At 41.0% G+C, this 22,406-nt stretch overlaps 2 protein-coding genes across 2 annotated transcripts in view; both read right to left on the bottom strand.

The window, feature by feature from the left end:
* Positions 1-13,237, bottom strand: part of IQUB (IQ motif and ubiquitin domain containing) — a gene marked incomplete at its 5' end in the record, with an annotated part of 32,698 nt that extends 19,461 nt beyond the window's left edge. The window contains 9 exons of the mRNA XM_083699651.1: positions 4,935-5,145; positions 6,896-7,051; positions 7,272-7,447; positions 7,548-7,715; positions 8,123-8,257; positions 9,895-10,700; positions 11,679-11,947; positions 12,241-12,274; positions 13,203-13,237. Coding sequence (XP_083555777.1) covers positions 4,935-5,145; positions 6,896-7,051; positions 7,272-7,447; positions 7,548-7,715; positions 8,123-8,257; positions 9,895-10,700; positions 11,679-11,947; positions 12,241-12,274; positions 13,203-13,237 — 1,990 coding nt within the window. The remainder of the gene's footprint in view (positions 1-4,934; positions 5,146-6,895; positions 7,052-7,271; positions 7,448-7,547; positions 7,716-8,122; positions 8,258-9,894; positions 10,701-11,678; positions 11,948-12,240; positions 12,275-13,202) is intronic.
* A 1,989-nt stretch (positions 13,238-15,226) lies between these two features.
* On the bottom strand, positions 15,227-19,836 carry NDUFA5 (NADH:ubiquinone oxidoreductase subunit A5). The gene is made up of 5 exons (XM_083699555.1): positions 19,493-19,836; positions 18,260-18,304; positions 17,713-17,829; positions 16,501-16,566; positions 15,227-15,417 (listed from the first exon to the last, which is right to left on the bottom strand). The coding sequence occupies exons 1-5, from the start codon at positions 19,511-19,513 to the stop codon at positions 15,316-15,318; spliced, it is 351 nt and encodes a 116-aa protein (XP_083555681.1). The 5' UTR covers positions 19,514-19,836; the 3' UTR covers positions 15,227-15,315.
* Positions 19,837-22,406: the final 2,570 nt, after the last annotated feature.

The following is a 22,406-nucleotide window of genomic DNA, read 5'->3' on the forward strand; positions in this document are numbered from 1 at the left end:
CTTAAATCAGGTGCTTAAATCAGCGGTGAAAGGGATTGTGCTTTGTTATTTTGGTACTCTGTTTTCAGGAGCATAGGTAGCATGCCTTTGTGTGCTGTTTTCCTGCAACTCTCCAACACCAGCTGGTGTTTTGTACCTATGCATTTGTGCCCACTTTGCTTCTGTCTTTAACATACAGTACAGTGGTACCTTGGAAGCCAAATGCCTTGCCTCCTGAACAAATTGGCTCCCGAACGATTGAAACCCGGAAGTGAGTGTTCCAGTTTTCGAACGATTTTCAGAAGCCAAACAGCCAGCGCGGCTTCCACAGCCGAACTTTGGTTTTTGAGTGGTTCCGGGAGTCGAACAGACTCCTGGAACACATTCTGTTCGAAAACCAAGGTACCACTGTACTAGAGATCAGCAAGAATGGAGAAACTATGGAAAAAAGGGCATCTGCACAAAGCTTGCTACAGGGTTTGTGTGTGCTTATGAAGCACACTAATTCCTGCAGTTCTTTCACCTGTGGGTTTCATGTCCCCGTATAGGATATGGCAGTGGAAATACACCACAAGTGAAGTCCAATGTCTCAGTCACTGCCAGTACAAGTTGTGTGATATACCCATGCTAAGATCTAGAGAGCAGTTGTCCTTTGCCATCTCAGAATTTATTTTATTTCTTGCACTGAAATGCAAGAAGAAAAGGTCTGATGTACGTACGCACATTTATTCAACAAAAACAGACAAAACCCCCTAAAGTTTTTAAGGTCTCAAGGTTCCTACTCAACATTAGAATTAAGCATATTACATCTTGTATCATTGCATACTGGCATATTGACTGCCATTCACTGAATATATTACACAAACAGCTATTTAAAATACATCAAGTGAGTAAGCTGAAATTTATAAAAACTGTATTGTTAAAATAATATGGGCATTCAGTTACAATGTTGTAACTAAAAACCTGCATCTGTTGAACGCCATCCTATACAGCATTCCAATGCCTGCTATTACTATATAATAGTATTTTCAATCTGCATTAAAATGAGAACACAGCATTCTATTATGGGAGTATTAGCAAAGGAGACAAATACTTCAAGCAAAACCATAAATTATCCAATTAGGCTTCTGTGCCAAGGTTAATAATCTCCTTAGGAACCGAAGATGTTATTATTCTACATAAGAAACAGTGGGAGACAGAAACATGGGATGTGCATATTTTTAATAGCTCCTAAAGTAGGAACAAGAATGTAATAGTCTCAGTTCTGCAATGCTGTGATCTGTATGATAAACTCTAGCTAAATTCAAGCTACTCAGGTGAAACAGAATTTTTTTTGGATCAGAAGACTAGATTGTATTTTACTCCTGGCAGTACAGTTCTGCTGTAGCAACAAGAACTAATTTTGGTACCTATATAGACAGCTATATGCATAGATATCCAAACTGAAATCAGTGAGCCTCCTGGTGCTACAAGTGCTTGAGAGATTTAATGGAGCCCTTTTCCCCCTCCCCAATGAGCATAACAAGATAAAAAGAAGAAAATATGGAAATTCACATAGGTGCATAACAAATATATATATGCACGCACCTAAAAGAATATGGAATAAAGTATGGTGATCCCAATGTTTCTCGAGTATTGCTCTTCTTCAGATCAGCTATAGCTATTTTATTATAATACAAAACAAAGGAGATGAACTTTCCTCTCTCCCTTCATTTTGTATTTTCACAGGCTAATAGTTATAGTTGATCCCCGAAGAAGGCATTCTAACAATAAGGCAGGGCAAGTGGGAAGATAATATTTCTTCCATCTTGAAGCAATGAAGAAAGCTCTCCATCAGTCTTAGAGGCATGTGGGTTATCCAAAAGTTCAGTATTCATTACCCTCAACTTACTCTTTCAGGATGTGACCAGAAATGTAAAGCTCCTGCCATCTGATAGGAATACTAAGCATGCATCTTTTATTTCTGTCTCTGGGGGAAAGTCTTTAAATGGGGTGCTGAAGTGTACTGGGTTTACAGTGTTCCTCTGATTTTCACTTTGAGCAGAAGGCTCTTGATTTACTATGGACCTATTTCAGAACCATTTACAACCAAGTAGCCTTGATGGTAATTACGTTACAACACACATAATACATATAATGTGGTTATTGGTGTATAAAACCCCCAAGCCTTTCTTTTTAAAATTACAGGATCTTTTACTTTGCTCTGTAAATGCTTGAGAAGCCTTATGGATCTAGTTCAGTGACTTCTTTACATCATAGCATCACAGAATTTGAAGGCATCTCAAAGGTCATGTAATCCAACTTCCTGCTGATTCAGGAAATCTACTACGCTCTGCATAAAAAACCCTAATGAAGGAGAGTCCACCTTCTAAGGCCATCCATCTTTTCCACTCATGTTGTCAGTAACGTCTTCCTTACATTAAGCCCCTGTGCTTTTTCTTGTAATTTGAACCAGCAGAGCCCATCCCCATGTAGCAGAAGAAAACAAATCTGCTCCATTTTCTATACAACAGCCCTTTTCATATTTGAAGCTGGTTAGATTGCCTAATAGCTGTCTCTTCTCCAGGCTAGACATGCCCAACACATTTAATCTTTCATCATAGGACTTGGTCTTCAGGCCCATCACCATTTCTGGTTTTCTGTTGCCCATCTCTGGACGTGTTCTAGTTTGTTGATATCCTCTGCAAACTCTTGTTCCCAGAACTGCACACAGTACTTTGTGTCATATCTGACCAAAGCAGAACAGAGTGGTACCATTATTTTTCTCAATCTGAGCTTTATACTTCTGTCCACACAGCCTAGAAATCCAGTGGCCTCTTTAGCTGCTGCACTGAACTACTGACTCTTGTTTAGCTTGTGATCTGCTAAGGCCCTAGGGTCCTTTTCACATGTACAAATGGATGTCAAGCCAGGTGTTTCTGATCCTTCCCACCTAAATGCAGAACTTTATACTTATCTCTGTTGAAATTTATTTTGTCAGTTTTCGCCTAGCGCTGTCAATTTGCAGACAAAGTCATCTGCAAATTGGATAAACATCCCCATCAAGTCATTTATATTTTTATCTAGGGATCCTTACGGCTTACCTATGTGGGTTACTACATCTGCCCAGTTATTCACGACCATTGTCGTGATTAGAATGACTGATTCACTGGAAGGAACGGAAGTGATTTAGATGGGGTCATGGAGCACTTATTCTCCCAGGCAAATCCCCTGTCCAGCTGAAGCATGGAGGAAAAAAATCAAACAGGCATCTACAAGTGTTTTCTCCTTAGGGGATAGTAAGGTCTTCAGGAGGGTGATTTGTATTCCCCCGTCTCCATTGGCTAGACAAAAATCTCACATCTCACCTGCGCTTGCTTTTTGAAAAATATTTGAAGAGCTCCAATTATTGAACTCCCAGCTTCAGAAAGGATAAGGAACCTGCAAGACATCTTGGGTTGCAGCCAACACTAGTCCTACTCAAGAGAAGACCTATTCAAATTAATAAATATTACTAACTTAGGTGCATTACCTTTAACGGGTCTACTCTGAGTAGGACAACCCCTTGTTAACCATGTACAGTGGTACCTCGGGTTACATACGTTTCAGGTTACAGACTTCGCTAACTCAGAAATAGTACCTCGGGTTAAGAACTTTGCTTCAGGATGAGAACAGAAATCGTGCTCTGGCGGCGCGGTGGCAGCGGGAGGCCACATTAGCTAAAGTAGTGCTTCAGGTTAAGAACAGTTTCAGGTTAAGAACGGACCTCCGGAATGAATTAAGTACTTAACCCAAGGTACCACTGTAGTATTATTTAATGCCTTTCTTGTTTTTAATAGAACGACTCATTTTTGGTATGAAATCAAACCATACATTTCGCAAGCTGCACCGTGTCACCTAAGTAAAAAGCTCCCTTCACTGTAATCAATAGGCATGCCCTTCGCAAACCTCCGAAGGACAGTAAACTCAGTGGATCGCTGTCTCAGCAATTCAGTGCAACAGTGAAAGAATGTGAAAGCAGTTCTACTAGCAAGTTAAACAACGCTTCCGAGAATCACTAAGCTCCCATACGAAAATGAAAAGCAGCCACTGCAGGGAAGCAACCAGTCAACAACAAACAGAAATAGAAGCAAACAACAGGGCAGGAGACTACACTATTGGCAGATAAGGCAGCGATATGAAGCAACACAATCTGAAGCTGTTCCATCTAAAGCCAGAAGCAGCATATGAGTCAATCAAGGCTTACGCTCAACTTCTTCAGGCAAGGTGTTCTCCTAGAACAAAGTGAGCATGCATTCCAAGAGCTTCTGCAACATGACAGCCTAGCTCAGTTCACACGGGAATTAAAGACACACCGCATCTTCAGCAGCAAACAAACTCTGACTCCTGGAAACCAGCCCACAATTTACATGAAACCTGATGTCTATGCAGCCAATGAGTGTCTTGAGTTCATTTCATTAGTTAACATTGGACTCAGCTACATTGGCAAAGAAAAAACACTTTACAGTCAAACCTCGGTTGTCGAATGTAATCCGTTTCGGAAGCCCATTCGGCGTCTGAAATGTTTGAAAACCGAAGCATTTCCTTCTGGGTTTTTGGTATTTGGGAGCCGAAACATTCCAAAACGGAGGCGTTTGGGAGCTGAAGTTTGATTGTTCAGTCGTACCGTGGATCCCGAACCCAGCAGTGAGTGTTCTGGTTTTCGAACATTCTTTTGGAAGCCGAACATCCGACAGGGATGCATTTTAGTTTCCAAACATTTTGGAAGTTGAACGGACTTTTGGAATGGTTTTATTGAAAAACTGCATGAGCTATCCCATTTCAACAGTGATTTCATGACAGCCAGTGTGGTTTGGTGTAAAACCTCCCAGAAAAAATTCCAATGGTTATATCCTGTTTTCGACCAAGCAAATTTCAGAATTTCCAAAAATATGCATCTCTTAAATGCAAAAACAAAAAACACTCCATTCTCTTACATTCTAAAGCATGATAGAGTAATTCAAAATCATCCTTTGTTCTAGGATTCAGCCTTCGATTATACTCCCTTAGCAGTTTTTCTTCCCTCTCTCTCTGCCTCCTTAGTTCTTCTTGTTCTTCCCATTCCAGTCTCAAACGCAATTCTTCTTTTAGTTTATTTACTAAAGTCTTAGCTAGCCATCGCCGGAAATATGTTTGTATCACAATTACCTGTAGACAGGAATAGGAGATAGCAGGAAAGAAAAAAGCAATATTCTGCTGCATCTGTTATATGTTTTGGCAATTACGAGAAAAATATGTTTCAAATTTGCTAGCTTTCTTAGTAAGTAATTTACAAACCAGAATGTCACATCTTTAAATGAAGCAATAGATGAATTGACCCTTATTATAAAGAGTTCTTTAAAATGTGTAATGCATACATGGTTGTTTAAATTGTGACCATGGGCAGAAATTAAGCTTTGAAATGCAACAGCAGATATACCCTTAGAAACTAAACATGTTTAAACACAAGCTCCACTGTGTTCAGCAGATATCCCTTTCAGAACAGCTGAGCAGCTCTTACAGTTTGTTTTGTTTGTTCCACAATTTAAGGTGGAAGCAATTCAAGTATAGAGGCCACTTAGAATGCTTCTAGATTTAGAACAGATGGTTTCTGCAATCTAATGCAGCTCTAGCAGAGCTGAGGAACCTGTGGCATTCTAGAAGTTGTTGGACTCCAATTCCCATCAGGCCCAGCAAAAGTGGCCTAGTGGTCTGGGATGATGGAAACTGTAGTTCAGCAACATCTGGAGTGTCACAGATTCCTCATCCCTTAGCTATACAGTGAACGCTAATTAAAATAATGAATGTGCGGAGTGAGAGGGAGGGATGGGGGACTTGCTGGGAAGTCCATATATGCATTGTTGATTTGGGTTTGTTCCTTGTTACTGAGGCTAATGACTGCAATGTAAGAAGAGGCCCTGAGCGATAGCGACTTGACAGACAAATCTCAGCGACACAGATCGTGGACAAATCCCACATATTCAACACAACCATATCAGAGCGCAAAAAATGATAAATATGAAAAGAAAAAGGTGGGTTTTCATTTCATATGCATCATTATTTGCCCGGGAAAAGTCATAGATTGTTTTATTCTGATTGCTGTGGTCTTCTGGAAGGTCTACTGGTGATTTACAGACCACAATTTAAGAATCACTGAAGTGGGGAGAAATGAGCAAGCTTTCTTCATTTTTAAACTTTTGACAATTTACAGAATTAACACTTGTCTTAAACAAGCCTTTATCATATACTTGCATAGCTGTCAACGTTTCCCTTTTTTTAAGGGAAATTCCCTTATTCCAAATAGGATTCCTCACCAGAAAAGGAGAAAGTTGACAGCTACGGACATGCCTTTATAAGAATTCACTTCTGAGATACACACTATTCTGCTGTTTGACTATCAAATCCAAAGCTACTGAAGAATGGCTTCAAATACTATTTATGCTGAATATGCATTTCAAAAAAGAAACAAACAGTTATGTGCCTTCTCCATACCAGGATATTGTGAAGAAAGATTATAAATTTGGATCCAGTGCTGCTTTTCTGTTCACGGAGCAGACTTCCACTTGCATAACCAATTTCGCCTTCCACTCCTGACTGGTGCAAGCTCCTCTCCACCCTGAAAATCTGCTCCACAGGCCGGGGGGACCCTCCAAAGAAGATTTGTGCAAGGAAGGAGATGAAGAGAAAGTCCTGTTGTGTGAGTGGAACTCCACTTGAAACACTGTGTGTGACTCGTAATGTATTAAGATGAATGTGAGTCCCCTTTAAATGTAAATTTCACTTATCACATTTGCGATTTGCAGTTTAATGTTATAGGTGTCTAATCAATAGGACTTCTCTTCAGGTAAGTAGGTATAGGATTGCAGGGTCTTTTAATCTGCTGGGTTAAAGATGATAATTCAATGGATTGAGTACTTACTGCCTGAAGTCTTCTTGCATGGTATTCATCAGCTGTCACATACCCTTTTGGTTCTATCAATCTGTCAGTGACATTTGAAATATAGACACCAATTTTGGTCATCTGAGTGGAAGTTGAATTTCTCGTATTTTGCAGCTTTTTCCTCTCAACAACTGTCTAGAAAAAAAATTATTCATTTTAATGATCACATAATAAAGAGAGGCTGTGCTAGAAACATTGGACAAATTAAAATGACTACAAAGCACATTTACAAATGGATGAAGAAACAACTCATATAATTATAGGATTCTAATTTGTTAGAAGCTACTTAGCTTTCCAATTACTTTATACGATTATTTTCATATTAGTGCTTTATTTTGTACTCTGGCAAACATACCTGTGTTGACCTACAGAACTCTTCATAGCCTTTGTCTGGACGTTTTTTTGGGTCTGTCTGTGATCCTGCATTATGATATTCTGTGCCTGTTTCTTTATGTCTATATCCACCCAAAAACGGTTTCTGAAAATTTGGCCTTTTAATTGACACGTTTACTTCCTTAAATGTTTCTGCATCTGTTCAGATTAAACAGTATTATTAAATTATACAGAGGATGTTACAGACTAATACCTGACCAGAATGAGCTAGAGTGCATGTTGCAACATTGCTGTCTACCTGTTTGCACTTTAAAAGTTATAACATCAGGCATGTAGTATTCCTCTAGGAGTTTAGATGCTTTAAGGGGAAAGTTTTCTTCATCAAGGGAGAACATATCAACTTGTATGGTCCCATAAGGTTTAGCATCAAGATTCCATAGTGTTTCACTATTGTCAGTTATTCGCCCTAAAAGTAAACAGTGATTATTAATATTTCACATCAAATAAAAAGATCAACATTTTCTTTTTTTAGAAAAGAAAATTAAGGATGGTTTTGGAAATGCAACCAAACTTAGGGGAAGCCTGTGGCAATGCTGTCCCAACTGATATCCCAGTCAAAGCTTTTTTCTCCACATCCATCTTCTATCTAGTTCGTCTATTATAAAGCAAGAGTTTAACAAAGGAACTACTTATCTTTATAATAATGACTCAAATTAACATCAAGACAAATTGACATAGACCAAACAAAAATTGAAAACTAAATAAGACAACAGCAAAATACGAACAAAATACGAGCAACTTTTCTGTTGCTGTTGTTCATAAGCAAACCTTGATCAATACTCACTCTAATTCTCACTAGTGGTTTATACATACCTAGCAACATAATTTGTAAAATATCCAGTGGTATTTTTAAGCGTCCTACAAAGTACTTCTTCATTTGCTCCACGGTTTGGTTAATGTTAAAAGACTTAGTGAAAACCTGGATAGCAGGATGTAGCATGAATCGAACTGAAAAAAACAAAAACAAAACATCTGTTATTGTATTTCATCAACAACAGATTCTAAAAACTGTCAACTTACTTAAGTCAAGTTACTGCTGAATTTACCTTTCCTTCTCTTCTGGCCTTGGTAGATTTTTTTTTTTTAATGTAACAGATTATGTGACATGTTATAATCTACTTCTTTTAAATGTAATTATTTCAAGATCTGCTACTATAGAATAATAACTATGACACCATTTAAAATAAAAACATACAGAAAAGAGACAATGATGTATAATCCTTTAGCTGTTATAATGATCAGAAGCAGCAACAATTTACTCTATGCACACACCAGCAATATATACCTTGTACCCAGAGTGATGTCTCTAGATATGAACAAAACTTAATTTCACTTGCACGGGGTGTGCGGGACCCAGACCACTGAAATCAATTGGGAAGCTTTTGCTCATATGGACAGCTTTTGTACAAATGCTGGAGTACATGTATACAAAAAATAATTATTTCTCCCACATACAAATCTGACAGTGCAATTCTAGGCATGCTTACTGAATATCAAAAGCCACATCAAACCCATGGAGGCTTGGCAAGCTCCTGAAACTGACCCTTTTCAGTTGAGGGACCCAAATGGTAGCATTCATTCTCCTACTCTATAGCTTCAGCAAACTGCATCACAGTGATTTTGCAAGACATGACACAGCTTTCGGCATTTTTTTTCTTGTCACTTTTCTGTAAATTGGTGGTTGCTATACAATGTTTAGTTTTTGTTTTTAGATTTGCTGACTTATTATACTATCCTCCTTGTACACTTCATTGGGCTCAATTTGTGGGAAAGAAGCATATAAATTGAGGTCCAGTGCCAAGGGCCTTCTGGCAGTTCCCTCACTGCGAGAAGTGAGGTTACAGGGAACCAGGCTGTGGCGCCTGCCCTGTGGAATGCTCTCCCACCAGATGTCAAGGAAATAAACAACTCTCTGACTTTTAGAAGACATCTGAAGGCATCCCTGTTTAGGTAAGTTTTTTATGTTTGATGTTTTACGGTGTTGGAAGCCACCCAGAGTGGCTGGGGAGACCTGGCCAGATGGGCGGGGTATAAGTAATAAATTATTATTAATAAAAATAATTTTTATTATTACAGTGGTACCTTGCAAGACGAAATTAATTCGTTCTGCGAGTTTTTTCGTCTTGCGAATGTTTCGTCTTGCGAAGCACGGATTTTGGAAAAGCTTCAAAAATCACCAAAGTCTTCAAAAACCTCAAAAAAGGCTACCACACCGTGTGCTATGAGTTGCTCCTCGAAGTCAAGTCGCAACCGCACCCCCTGAAAGCACCCTGGGTATTAATGGTTTTAAGAAAAAGGAAACAAACTTGCAAGACGTTTTCGTCCTGCGAAGCAAGCCCATAGGGAAATTCGTCTTGCGAAGCAACTCAAAAAACGAAAAACTCTTTCGTCATGCGAGTTTTTCGTCTTACGAGGCATTCGTCTTGCGAGGTACCACTGTACTAAGGAGCCACTAGCTGGAAGTGATTTTAGTGGACCTAAGAAAGTGACGCATTTCAGTCATCAACATTATTAACATCATCTAATCAGTAACAGTTCTTAGTCGTAAAGGCAGCAGCAATATATGGTATCTGACAACTGCCCACCTGTTACAGTAGCTTCTTCGGTACTTGCTTCAAACTCTTCTCTTTCAGATGCTAACGCTTCTGTTAACAAAGCACTTGCAGCATGCATATGTGCAGCAAAATCAGCCGCCCTTTCAGAAAAACTTTCAGCAACACCAACAGAAGCAGCATCAGCAGCAACTGTGATATTAGATGCATCTGTGTCAACTATAGGTGTTTCGATTTTGACACCAAGATCTTGGACCTCTAGAATAGCTTCCTGAAACCCTGGGACCACATCCTGGGATTTTGGATGAGCTTCCTCTTCTTTTTCTATCACGTCCAAACCCTTTGTCAGTCCGTCTGCAGTAGCTGGCTCCTGAACCCCTTCTGCAGCAGCGCCAGGTTCCTCAGCTGCAGGAAGATTCTGGTCCTGTTCCCCAGCAATGCTTGGCCCCTCCACTAATTCCTCCGCAGCAGTTAGTTCCTCAGTGGCAGCTGGTACCGTAGCAGCGGCTAGTTCCTCAGTGGCAGCTGGGTCCTCAGCAGTGGCTACTTCCGCCATGGCAGCCGGTTCTTCTGCAGCGGCTGGTTCCTCAGTAGCTGTCAGCTCCTGTAGTGGTTCCTCAGCATCACCCAATTCACGTGTTGCTAATTCTGGGCCTTGTTCCTGCTCCGTAGGCAGGTTTGCTTCATTCTGCTGTGTTGCACGTGTCTGCTCTTGCGTAGTTCCTATAGTCTTGGCACTTTCTTCTGCTTGGTTTGTTTCAGAAGTGTCCTCTAAAACTTGAGTTTCAGCCTCTGCTTCAGCCAGGCCACCTTCCTTTTCTTCTGGATCAGCCATTTTCCTGAAAGGAGAAGTACACCTTTTTAACCGTCACATGAGCTGAAAGCATAATTTACAGGGAAATGTGAACAAAAAAGTACATTTAGTCCTTTGTCTTGAATAACTGGTTGCCCTTTGTACAACACAACTGCTGGGTGGATGGACCTCATCCTACGAAGCATACACAAACTATAAAATTTTGCTGTGTTGTGGGGCCGACTACTTTTACATTCCAGAATGCAACTTTAGAGACTAGTTAAGGGCATATCCCACGGACACTAAATGAACAGCGTGCTTTTCTTCTTTGTCCACTTTCAATTCCTACTTTTCTATGTTAAAAGACTTAAAAGTAAGAAATATACATTTTAAAATTTGTCATTGAAATTAGATTTCTTAACTAGTGAATCTACTCATTAAAATTAATCTCCCATCTATCAACATTGGTACATTCTGAGGGGGCACATGCAAACTATTTGGACTACACAGAAATGATTGCATTTGGAAAGTTAAGCCTGAATAAAGGAGAGAAATGTTGTTTAAGGAGCAGCAGCAATCAGCAAGCAGTACCTTTATTTTTTAATTATAATTTTTAATTTTTTTATTTTATCATCATCAATTAAATCAAGTGGTATCACATTTACGACGTCTTTAGTGCCCGACGCGCACAGGAACTACAGCTCCCAGAATGCAACACGAGCTATCCATCATTATTTATGTGAGACGGAGGGAGGGGACAAGGAAAACCCGCTGCTCAATTAACCCGCTCAAAACCGACTACTTGTCCCGAGGTGCTTTGCGCCGCCGCCATGACGCCATTTAAACGTAGCCCTCGCGCACAGCATGTCGGGAACTGTAGTACAGCGCTCAGCTTCACGTCATGGCGGCTCCGCCTCAGCTCCCGCTCCCTTCCAGCTTCTCTGCGTTATTCTCACGCCGGGTGGTTAATAATGATAATAATAATGATATTAATGACGCCATTAATAAAGGCGGAGGAGCTTACCGTAGCGCTAGGTCCTCGCGTAAGTTCCCCGAAGCGGCCGCTGGATCAGCCCGACCCGCTCCGCCTCCAAGCGGGAACGGAGAGTCGCTGTATCCATAGCAACCGCGGCGCCGCCAACTCTCGCGAGAGGAAGGACAAAGCGTGCCAATCAATGTGTAGCTGAAGGGGACGCATGCGCGACACACTCTTGCATGCCAGGAGTTTTCCTTACAGCGGGGCTGGCGAGGTGGAGGGTGCAGGCGCTTGACTGCTGTGCGGTGCAAGCGGGGCTGTCAGTACCAGCGCCAGGCTGTTATTTTGCGCGCTAGGCAAGGCTCACTACTTGCACACAACCCCAAAAAGAATGCTTTTGCAGAAAAATGCCTTGCAGAAAAAAAGCACAAAACCTGAAACTGTTCCATTTATTCTAACGTGCAAGAATAATACTGATGAATTGGAAAAATAAAAATGCAGCTCCCTTCAACGATTGAAGACTTACACAAACTCGCAACATATGAACAAGTTGCATATAAACGCAGAATTGCCATGGGCAAATTCAATGGTTTTTGGAATCCATTCTTACAAATACTGTTATGTAGTCTTTCAATTTCATTGTCCTGCATGGGACAATGACAATAAAGATATATCGTATTGTATCGTAATAGGTTAAGATCTGGTGAAGTACAATCGCGATTTTGTAAAGTATACAGTTTTTGGGGTTCCCCCCCTTTACTTTCCCTTCTACAGGTGCTGTTTCTCTTTTATTCTCTCACAATGTTTAGTGCACATATGGTTATGTACTTTTTAACTTTCAACAAAGATGTTGGGGGGGGGGATAAGTTATACCACAACCTTGGATTATCTTCCTCAAGTACAAAAGAAAATGTTTTAGCACAAAAACATCTTCTGAATTGCAATGTAAAAATTTAAGTCTCTTCAGAGTGTCAAGTTTCAGGCACACAAAAATCTTGCTTTGCTTGCTGCTGAGCTCTCCCTGCCTTTCAGAGGGTTGGACTGTATGACCGTCATTTTGTGAAAAACTAATTCTAATGTATGAATTGCTTTTAAAATGATAAAATACTTCAACATATAAAAGTAAAATATCAGAATTTTTTAAGATATAACAAAAACTAATGGGTATAAAGCTGCCCTCTGAGATCTGCATCCCAGACAGTTGCCTAGCTGATCTAATGATAGCACTAGCCCAATAAGAAAGTTGTTTTTGCAGCTGCGCCTCTTGAAGATCCCTCTCCACACTAAAGGCATCACTGTCCTCTTTGACACCTGTGTACTTTGTGCCTTGGACTAGGTGCATAAAGCTACATTCTAAACTTTAAAGCACACTAAATTGGAAGTAAAAGCTTTACAGGTTTGAATGATTGGCTGCCTTTATAAACGCTCATTTTGTTTTAAAAGGGGCATAGAAGTGCAGTGTCACACTATGGCAGAGTATGAGTTCACCACAATACAACTTCCGGGAAAGCTACATGGCATTTATTCCCTCTATGTCAGGGCTTGCCAAATTGTGGCCCGTGGACCACCAACCGTCCAGTAGCATCACTCAGGTGGTCCCACGCCATGGTGAGCCTGTGAATTTGTGATTGACATGTGATGGAATATTAACGATCCAGATTTAACTGTATTTTCATTGTTTCTTTCTTATATTGCCTTTCTTTTCTTTTATTAGTTGGAATTCTATGGAATTCAGTTTAGATTGCTATGGAGAACATGGTAACTGTATAATATTTGAAAAGCGAAACAATGTTCAAACATACCAGAAATTAACACAAAAAGTTAGCCACCTTCACAAAAAGTGAGGAAAGGAGCTTGAAGCCAATAAGAAAATTCAAGTTTTAGTCACAAGGATACAGGCTTTTCATCTTGGTGAAACTTGCAAGAGCATTTGTGTTGCACTGATTTTATGTTTCTTTTTACCATAGTCATCTTCATCCAGTTGTGACCCTTCCTTCTGTATTTAACGTTTACCACATTGTTACACTTGATGCCCTCTAGTGGCTTTCCTTCTAAAACACAGTATTTTTTACAAGATAGCAACTAACTGTGTTTACAGGTGCCATCTAACACCAAGCATTCTTCAGTCACAGTGATTTGAAGAATTACAATACTTTAAAATATATTTCCAAGCTAGCAGCAATCAGCTTTAAATGTCAGTAAAGCATAAAACGAGGGGTGGCTCCTCCATATGTTGTTGGGACTCCAGTTTCTTTCAATCTCAGACAGCATGGCCAATGGTCAGAACTGATGGGACTTAAAGAACATTTAACGGGCACAGGCTCCCTGCCAGTGTCATACAGAGTAAAAGTTTTATTGTTGCATGCACAGGTTTTTGCTATCCCCAGACTCATCTGTAGCAGCCTCTTGCCCTGGTGGCATCACTTTGGCTGGTAAGATAGGAAGGAGCAAATCTTTGCTGTTTGGGAAGCTGCCAGTTCCCATGCCACAAAATGAACTCACCAAGTCACTTCTGAAAGCTTCCCTTTCTCATCCTACCCAAGCTAGAAAAGAGAACAAGGTCAACTACAGTGGTACCTCGGATTAAGAACTTAATTCGTTCCGGAGGTCTGTACTTAAACTGAAACTGTTCTTAACCTGAGGTACCATTTTAGCTATTGGGGCCTCCTGCTGCCGCCGCAAGATTTCTGTTCTCATCCTGAAGCAAAGTTCTTAACCCGAGGTACTATTTCTGGGTTAGTGGAGTCTGTAACCTGAAGCGTCTGTAACCCGAAGTGTCTGTAACCCGAGATACCACTGTATTACTTGGGGGGAAAGGCTAATTAACCAGAGAAAGCAGGCAGCTCTGCTCTGCCAATGGAAACAGCATGGAAACTGAGAACTGTTCCTTCCTCCACAGGGATACAAAACTTAGATAGCTCTGGCACATAGGAAGCTGCCTCATAGAGTCAAGGCATTGGTAATCTAGCTCAATGTTGTCTACTCCAACAGGCAGCAGATGCTTTGCCACTAAGCCCTTCTCCTCTTCCTCTGAGAGTGGAGGTAATCCATGGATGACCTCCTCCTCCAATACAGCCTATGTTATTAGCAGTTTGTTCTAGAACCTAATAGTCTTTCTCCTGTGTACATAAGAAGTCCAGTAGGGAATAACAGAGTTCTGGGGGTTTTTTGCACTCCCTCTCATTCCACAAGCATGGAGACTCAAACAGGTACTACACCAAAGCAGTCCAAGGAACAGGAAGCCTGTTCATTCCTTCCAAATGCTCATCTAGCCCATCTGCTTGTTCAAGAATGCACTGGGTTGGAACCCATGCACTGGGTTGTTGGTGGCAGAGTGGGGGAAGAAGGTTCTTATATGCCCTATACAGATTCCCATACATGCAAGTATCTATAGAATTTAAGATTATAACAGTTAAATTGTTGAGAACCATTCACACCTGGTGGTAAGTTCACAGTGATCTTCCAACTAATGGGTTGTAATCAATGCTAGTCATATTCAGGGAAGATGCACTGAACTAACAAGCCATTAATTTCAACAGGTCTGCTTTGAGTACAGCTTACTTGGATATATAACCAATAATTATAGCAAACAAATCTTATAAGTAGAATTAAGATATTTTTCATTCATGTCCAGCATACATTTGATTACATCCTTTTCACTTCCAAAAGCTACAAATAACATTAACTATATTGGCCATTTCCACTGATCAGATGGAGGTTCTTCAACCAAAGGCTCCCAGGGTCGCCACTGCACCATTTTCCTGGCTAAGCTGAGCTCACTTTCAGCCTGTTAAAAGAAAAGAAAAGAAATTAAAAACCAGCCTTCCCAAAGTTGCTGCATCTAAGCTAGACAATAATCCACTAGATCCGTTAGATCCACTAATTACATATTAAAATACAGATTTTTGTTGACACTGATTTTTATTAAACAATTTAATTGGTACAGCACTGGAACACATAAACACTGTATATCTTCTGACCAAGTCTTTTGACTGTCAATGCATCAAACAGCAATGCACACAGTAGATAGTCTGGTAAAGCCTGCTTAGAGCTCCGTAATGGGGTAACAGAGAAAACAAAGGGGGGAAGTCAGCACTGTGCTCTTTCAATAGTCCCATCCTCCCAAATATTTCAGATAGCCCAATGGAATGGTCTCTCCTCCCCCCACATGCTGTTTTGGGGGTTTTCCAGGCACAGCCCTCCCCAAGCCCATTGGGGGGGGGGTATACAGGGTGGGGAAATCATTCCCAGTTGTGCTAGCAGGAGTCCTTGCACTGACTCCTGATTGCATGCCTAGTTAGTTGTATGCAGCCCTCAACATTTTTGTAATAAGGGTTTTTGCTACCAATATTTCAAAGAGTACCATAGTTTTGAGGGGCAGTATAGACAAGGTTATGTTAGAAAAGATTCTATCAGTGTAGCAAAATGATGTAACACTCGTCTTTATGTCTGCCTTATTCGGACGTAAGAGGTTAAGTGATTGGCTACACTGCTAGGAAATTCTTTTTTCTATTCAGCAGCAAAATTTAGTTTCCCATGTATAATAACACCATATTTGGTGAGATTCAGTGAGACTTACTTATAAGTAATCAAAGGATTGCATTGTGATTTTTTTTATAGTGACAGTTAACATTTCATATTTTGCTGCAGTAAAGGCTGGTCTCCATATTGACAACAAACTGACTACATTTTTTCTACAGAGAACCCCCCCCCCCAAAAAAAAATAATGTCTCACTTTCAGAATTCAGCATTTTAAACAGATAATTGGATTCCTTTCATTTTTCCCCCAGAAGAGCCTATAAGAAACAGTTGCATATTTGGCAAGTACTATATTTGCTAAATAATTAGATATTTGTGAAGAAGATATTACCTGCAAAATCACTTCTTCTATCTGGCCTCCATTGATTTTACTTTCCAGTTTTTGCACATCAGGTTCCTGCAAGTTCAAGAACAAGTGAAAGGCTCAGATGTGCTCTGATGTATGTTCAAACAGTATCTTTCTATATCTAACTCAGAGTAAAAAATAACCCAATGAGTCTTTTCCAAAAGTGGCATATAGTCTAGAATAGTAGTTCTTTCTCAGAATGTTAAAAGGAATATGAAGCCATAGATTGCCAGCTGCCTATGTCCACAACCTTTCAATTCAACAAGCAATAAGTAGTTCAGATTACCCTTGTGGAAAAGTTAAGGCTTTTCAAACATCGGGTATGATGGGGAAACCCAGCCAGATGGACGGGGTATGTATGTATGTATGTATAAATAAATAAATAATAAATATTGTTGTTGGTATTTTAACCATTCAAGAGGGGGCGGAAATTAAGTTATCATGGAGGACTAAAATGTATATCTTGATCTGATATTGACAAACTTACTAAAAGGCATTAGGTAAGTAGACTATTCCTATTCTGGTCTCCAGAAAACACACAGACAATACAAACCCATACAATACAAAACAGATGCACTGTATAACCTATAATAGTTCTTCTGGGATGAGTGCAAGATGAAACTAAAACCAAGGCTGCAATCCTGTAAGCCCTACTGAATTCACTGGAAACATTTGAATGAATGATCCTCAAAGAATCCACACATCCAGTAGCCCTTAGTTCCTGGTCCAGTGTTTGGGGGAGGGGTTAATGTTTTGTTGCTTCTGTTATAACTATTTATTTGTGCTTTCCTCTTGCATTTTTATTTTGTGAATCACCCTAAGATATTTTGATGAAGGGTGGTATATAAATCTAATAATGATGATGCCAAAGTGTGTTTTCCTTCAGCTCTGCAGTCTTGAGAGAAGCAAACTTGCTACTGCTCCTTCTCAGGTCAATGGATGATCACCTTGCCTTAATACCCTAATTGGAAGGGGGGTGTATGTGTGCAGCCTCCCAGCAGCCCTAGATTTTACAGCTGATAGGAGAGGCCAGAGTGGCCTTTCTGTTCAGCTCTCCAGTCCCATGGCAACTAGTGCCAGTTTATGATGCATCTCTATTTGACAGCATTAAAAAAGCAAATCTGGTAAGTGAAGCAAGGGGCAATAGGCCACTTGAACAATATAATTTGAGATGCTTAAAATGTATGACATACTTACTGTTTTTACTATATCAAACCGCTCATTTACAATGTTCTCCGTATACTTCCTATATGATGCATCTTTGGGCATACTATCCAGAGCAGCAAGGATTTTTGAGTAGAGTACCCGGAGGCGCTGAAAAGATCAGATAGCAAACATTAATTTAAGGTGAACCATAAAAGTCTATACAGTGAACTAAGAATTGTAATAAAAATGACTATAAAGTTCACAGCTTTCTTCAGTAGCAAAGGGAACAATTCTGCAAAACTATTAGAATCTTAACCACCTTAAATTCAAGATACTGGAGAAATTGCATGCTAAGGTAGTTAGAACATTAAGATTAATTACTTTAATAAATCTAATGCAACATATAAAATGAGCCAACTTAACATTCAGAAGCATGGAAAACTCTAGTTATTGGAAGACTGCTGATTTACTTCTTGGCTGTGTGCACAGTCAAAACAGTTCTTCATATCTCAACTTATTAAGATGAAATATGCTCCTGGTAAGCAATACTTTCCTCATGTTTTCTTCAATTTCAAATAAGCAAATGCTTTATACTTACCTCATGTGGTGCCTCACATACAGCTAGCCCAACTAGTCCAGTGGTCTGCAGAGATTTAAAAATAGATAAGTTTAATAAGTATCCTTAATTAAGGATTGTTTTAAGATATGAGTTTTACATTTGCGTGTGTATATTGTTTCTGAAGCTCAAAAGATGCTTTTGTTGTTTGGATGCTGCACCAAGCAACACATCTACTACATCATAGAATCACAGAACTCTATGGGTCATCTAGTCCAACCCACTACAATGCAGGAATCTCAATCCATGACACCTGCTTAAAACTCTCTAACACAGAAAAGTCCACAACCTCCCAGAGTCTGTTCCACCGTCAAAGAAGCTCTTACTGTCAGAAAGTTCTCTTTCCCACGCTAAACATACCCACCTCCTTCAACCATTCCTCACGAGGCTGGAATCCCAAGCTGGAAGATCACAGAACTGTAGAGCTGGAAGGGACCACGAGGGTCATCTAATCCAAAACCCATTGCAATGCACGGGTTTCCAGATCCTTGATCATCTTGATCCTTGACACACCCAGGACATTACCCCAAAGCTACTGGAAACTTGAGACGAGCAACTTCACTTGCATGGACCAGAGTTTAAAAAAGGATAACTACAGTGCTTTTTTCTGGGGACACAGGGGTGCACATACCCCTAAACATTTTGTGAATCTAACGGGAGAAGAAATGTTAAAAAAAAAATAAAAAATGTTTCTTCTCTAGCACGGTGAATCAGTTCTGTGGCGGTGAATCATCAGTTCCATTGCTACCCCCGATGGCAGCCTTTCGTCCATTTACTGTATTTATTTTTCTCGATTTGAACTATAAAATTGTGATTTTCTGGAGTCAAAATGAGAGTACCCCTAAAAATTTTTTTTAGAAAAAAAGCACTGGATAACTACAACAACCCAGCCCTTTTGCCAGGGGAGCTGCCACAAGACACCAAGTGATGAGTCTCTGGTGACATTTATGTCCCTCACATTGGGAAACCCAGCCAGATAGGCGGGGTATAAATAATAAATTATTATTAACGCGCTCAAGGCAGCATCCATACGGTTCGCCTCATCCTTGGTATCTTCGCAGCCAAGGGGTCAGGCTGCGTCCCCACTGAGGGAGCCACAAGCAGCCTCCCCTCGTCCTATGAAGCGAGCTTTCGCCCTTGGTTAAGCAACCCGTACGAGGGACCCGCCAGCTGCCGCACGACGCCCGCCCCAGCGACCGACCTCAACCCTCTCACCTTCTTCAGGACTCCGGCCATAGCTACTATATGTCAGCTGCCGCGCGCAAGGGATTCTGGAGCAACAAAAAACAACAACAGACCAATCCTTAGAACCTACGGAAGCCGGCGAGCCAGCGAAGGCGACGCGCGTGCGCAAGCCGCCGGCTGTAGGGAAAGGCAATGCCTCCGAGGGCGGAGGAGCCCACGCCAGCCCTTCGATCACATGACAAAGGCGGGCAAAGCGTACAGGCAACCTCCGCGTGAGCATGCGCAAAAGGGCTCTGCGTCAGAGACGTCGCGCAAGGTCGCTTCCGTGTCAGAGACTTAAGATGTACATCTCTGTATGCCCGTAAGACCAAGCCAGGATGCGCATGCGCAGAGCGAGGGTTTTAAAACGGGAAGCGCTTGGCCTTAGTCGCTCCGAGCGGCTATTGGTTGGTTTCCTCCCGCTGATCTCCATATTTCTCCAAGAGGGCGGGGCGTGTTGCGGGAGAGGTTGTTTTGCACCCGAGTGGCTCGTGCTCGGAAGGAGGGTCAATGGTCGCGCGCGCGCAGTTTAAACAATATATTCAGGGTAATTTTCAAGGCGGAACTCAGTTCCGGCTCCCATCAAGTGGTCGCCATTGCCATTATAAAAGAACGAGGGAGGCGTTCATGTTGAGATCTGGCACCTCTTTTTCTAGGAAAATAGCACTCTATATATTTATACATATTTTATATTTATACATATGCATATATATGTATTTATAAATATTTTATAATTATACATATACATATATATATTTATAAATATTTTATATTTGTTTGGGATTTCTAGGGTAAATTTTAGGTAGGTTTAAAACAAAAAATCCCACCTAAAATACGGAGCTGGCGCTACTGCCCTACCTTTTCATAGCGGTGGTAGACGGCTGAGGTAGTTTTGAGAAGTGCCTTTGAATATGTTGAAGCGCTGCACAAATTCCTAATTTCTCTTGCTCTTCCTCAGGTTGTTCACACATATTTGGTTCTTCGCTCTTTTTTTGCCTCCAACATAGTCCCCTCGAAGGACCATTGCATTACTTAACTCGTTGCTTTTGTAGGCTGCCTTTCTGCCAAGGTGCCCGAGGCGGTTTGCGATTGCAAAATATTGAAATAATCAAGTAAAATGAAATAAAAGCTGTTTGTGCAAGTGGTCCAGTTGGAGCAGACCTAGAGGCTGCTTTTAACTCCTCTGTCTTCTTCCTTCCCACAGGGATCGCTGGCTGCTAAGGAAACGTTGCCCTTGACAGAAAGAAGAATGACCCCTCCATACACAAACTACCATCACTGCCCCGGTTTAAAGCATACTGCATCTGTTGTATGCTTGCATTAAACTTAATTTTCTGCATATGAAGGTGCCGCGTGGGTTGGCAATAAGGTGAACACGGTTTATGGTCACCTGATAGCCAGTTGGCCCGCTGCATATTGATCCAACATAATAAAGTGGCTAAAGAAAAGGGCTGAAATTATGAGTTCTATACCTGTTAAAATCCAAGTTTAGTATAAGGAGCTCACACTAAATTTCATTTAATGGTTAGCGTTTCCACCGTACCCCATTCATGTTGTTGCCAGCTCAATAATCAAGTGCTTTTACTGGAATGTGGCCTAAGATTGCAATCGAAGGTACAGTTATTTGGAAATAAGTCCCACTGGACTCAGTAAGATGCTTCCAATAAAAACTTCAGATGATTGTGTTTAATTTCCTGTGTTCTGTGTGCACACATGTACAAGTAACACACATCTTACGCTTATTTACTTAGAATGATAGCATTGTAGAGTTGGAAGGGACCACGAGAGTAATCTAGTCCAACCCCCTGCAACATGGGGCTCAAACCCACAGCTCTGAGATTGTTTCTCATGTTCTACCAACAGAGTTATCCCAGCTATCCTGTGATCCCAACTTTACATGCGTAACATGCATAAATAAGTAGGAGGGTGAGAAATTCTGCCCTCCTAGGGCTGTCTGAAGTGTTCGAAACTCCCATTGTTCTAGGCGCATATTACGACAGGGAATTTCATTAGCATGAGCAGTTTCTGAACTCTGTGTGCAGTACTGCACCTGAGATTTCAGATTAAAACTGCAGAATGGAAGGAAAGGCGGACCTTTTTCTGCCTCCCCACTTCCAGCTATTCTCTGAGGACTGGAGAAGAGAACTTAAGAATATTAGGGGAAGGACTAGAGCATGTGAAAAATGAACACAATTATTTCAGCTGCAGTTCATTCATTTTCAGCTTTGCATTCTTGTTATAAAAACAAGCGTGCCTAGACATTCCATTGTTGCGCCCATAACCTAGGTTCAAGGTGCCATTTAGCCGCTAGCTTCCATATCTCAGTTTCTAACATTGGCTGTCTGAGATCTCGTGGGAGCCCCCTTGCAACCTTCTCAGAGCCTTAGGGATTTAAAAGCTTTCCACATTGCATGGCAAGGACCCTTGGGCACTGGCTTCAAGCAGGTGGAGCTGTTGCAGGGGTTCTTCTGCCTTTGCAGGATTTTGCTTAAACGTGATAGCCAGGAGCATAACCCCTGTGTAAGAGGAGAGCTACCTGTTTGTAGAAGCCTGCCTTCCTACCAAATGAATTAATAATTACCATCCTGTACTGAACTAAACAGGGACATCTTCCCAACTATTTTGTAGCCAGCAACCATACAAGTATTTCCCTAGCTGCTTTCCACTCTATTTTTTTAAAAATTAGCCTAGCCGTTTAAAAGTAATGGTAAAGAACCCCTGACAGTTAAGTCCAGTCATGAAGGACTCTGGGGTTGCGGTGCTCATCTCCCTTTACTGGCTGAGGGAGCTGACGTTTATCCGCAGACAGTTTTTCTGGGTCATGTGGCCAACATGACTAAGCCGCTTCTGGCGAACCAGAGCAGTGCACGGAAACGCCGTTTACCGTCCCGCCAGAGCGGTACCT

This window comes from Podarcis gaigeae (genome assembly GCF_964106915.1).
Source record: "Podarcis gaigeae genome assembly, chromosome: 10".
Lineage (NCBI taxonomy): Eukaryota > Metazoa > Chordata > Lepidosauria > Squamata > Lacertidae > Podarcis > Podarcis gaigeae.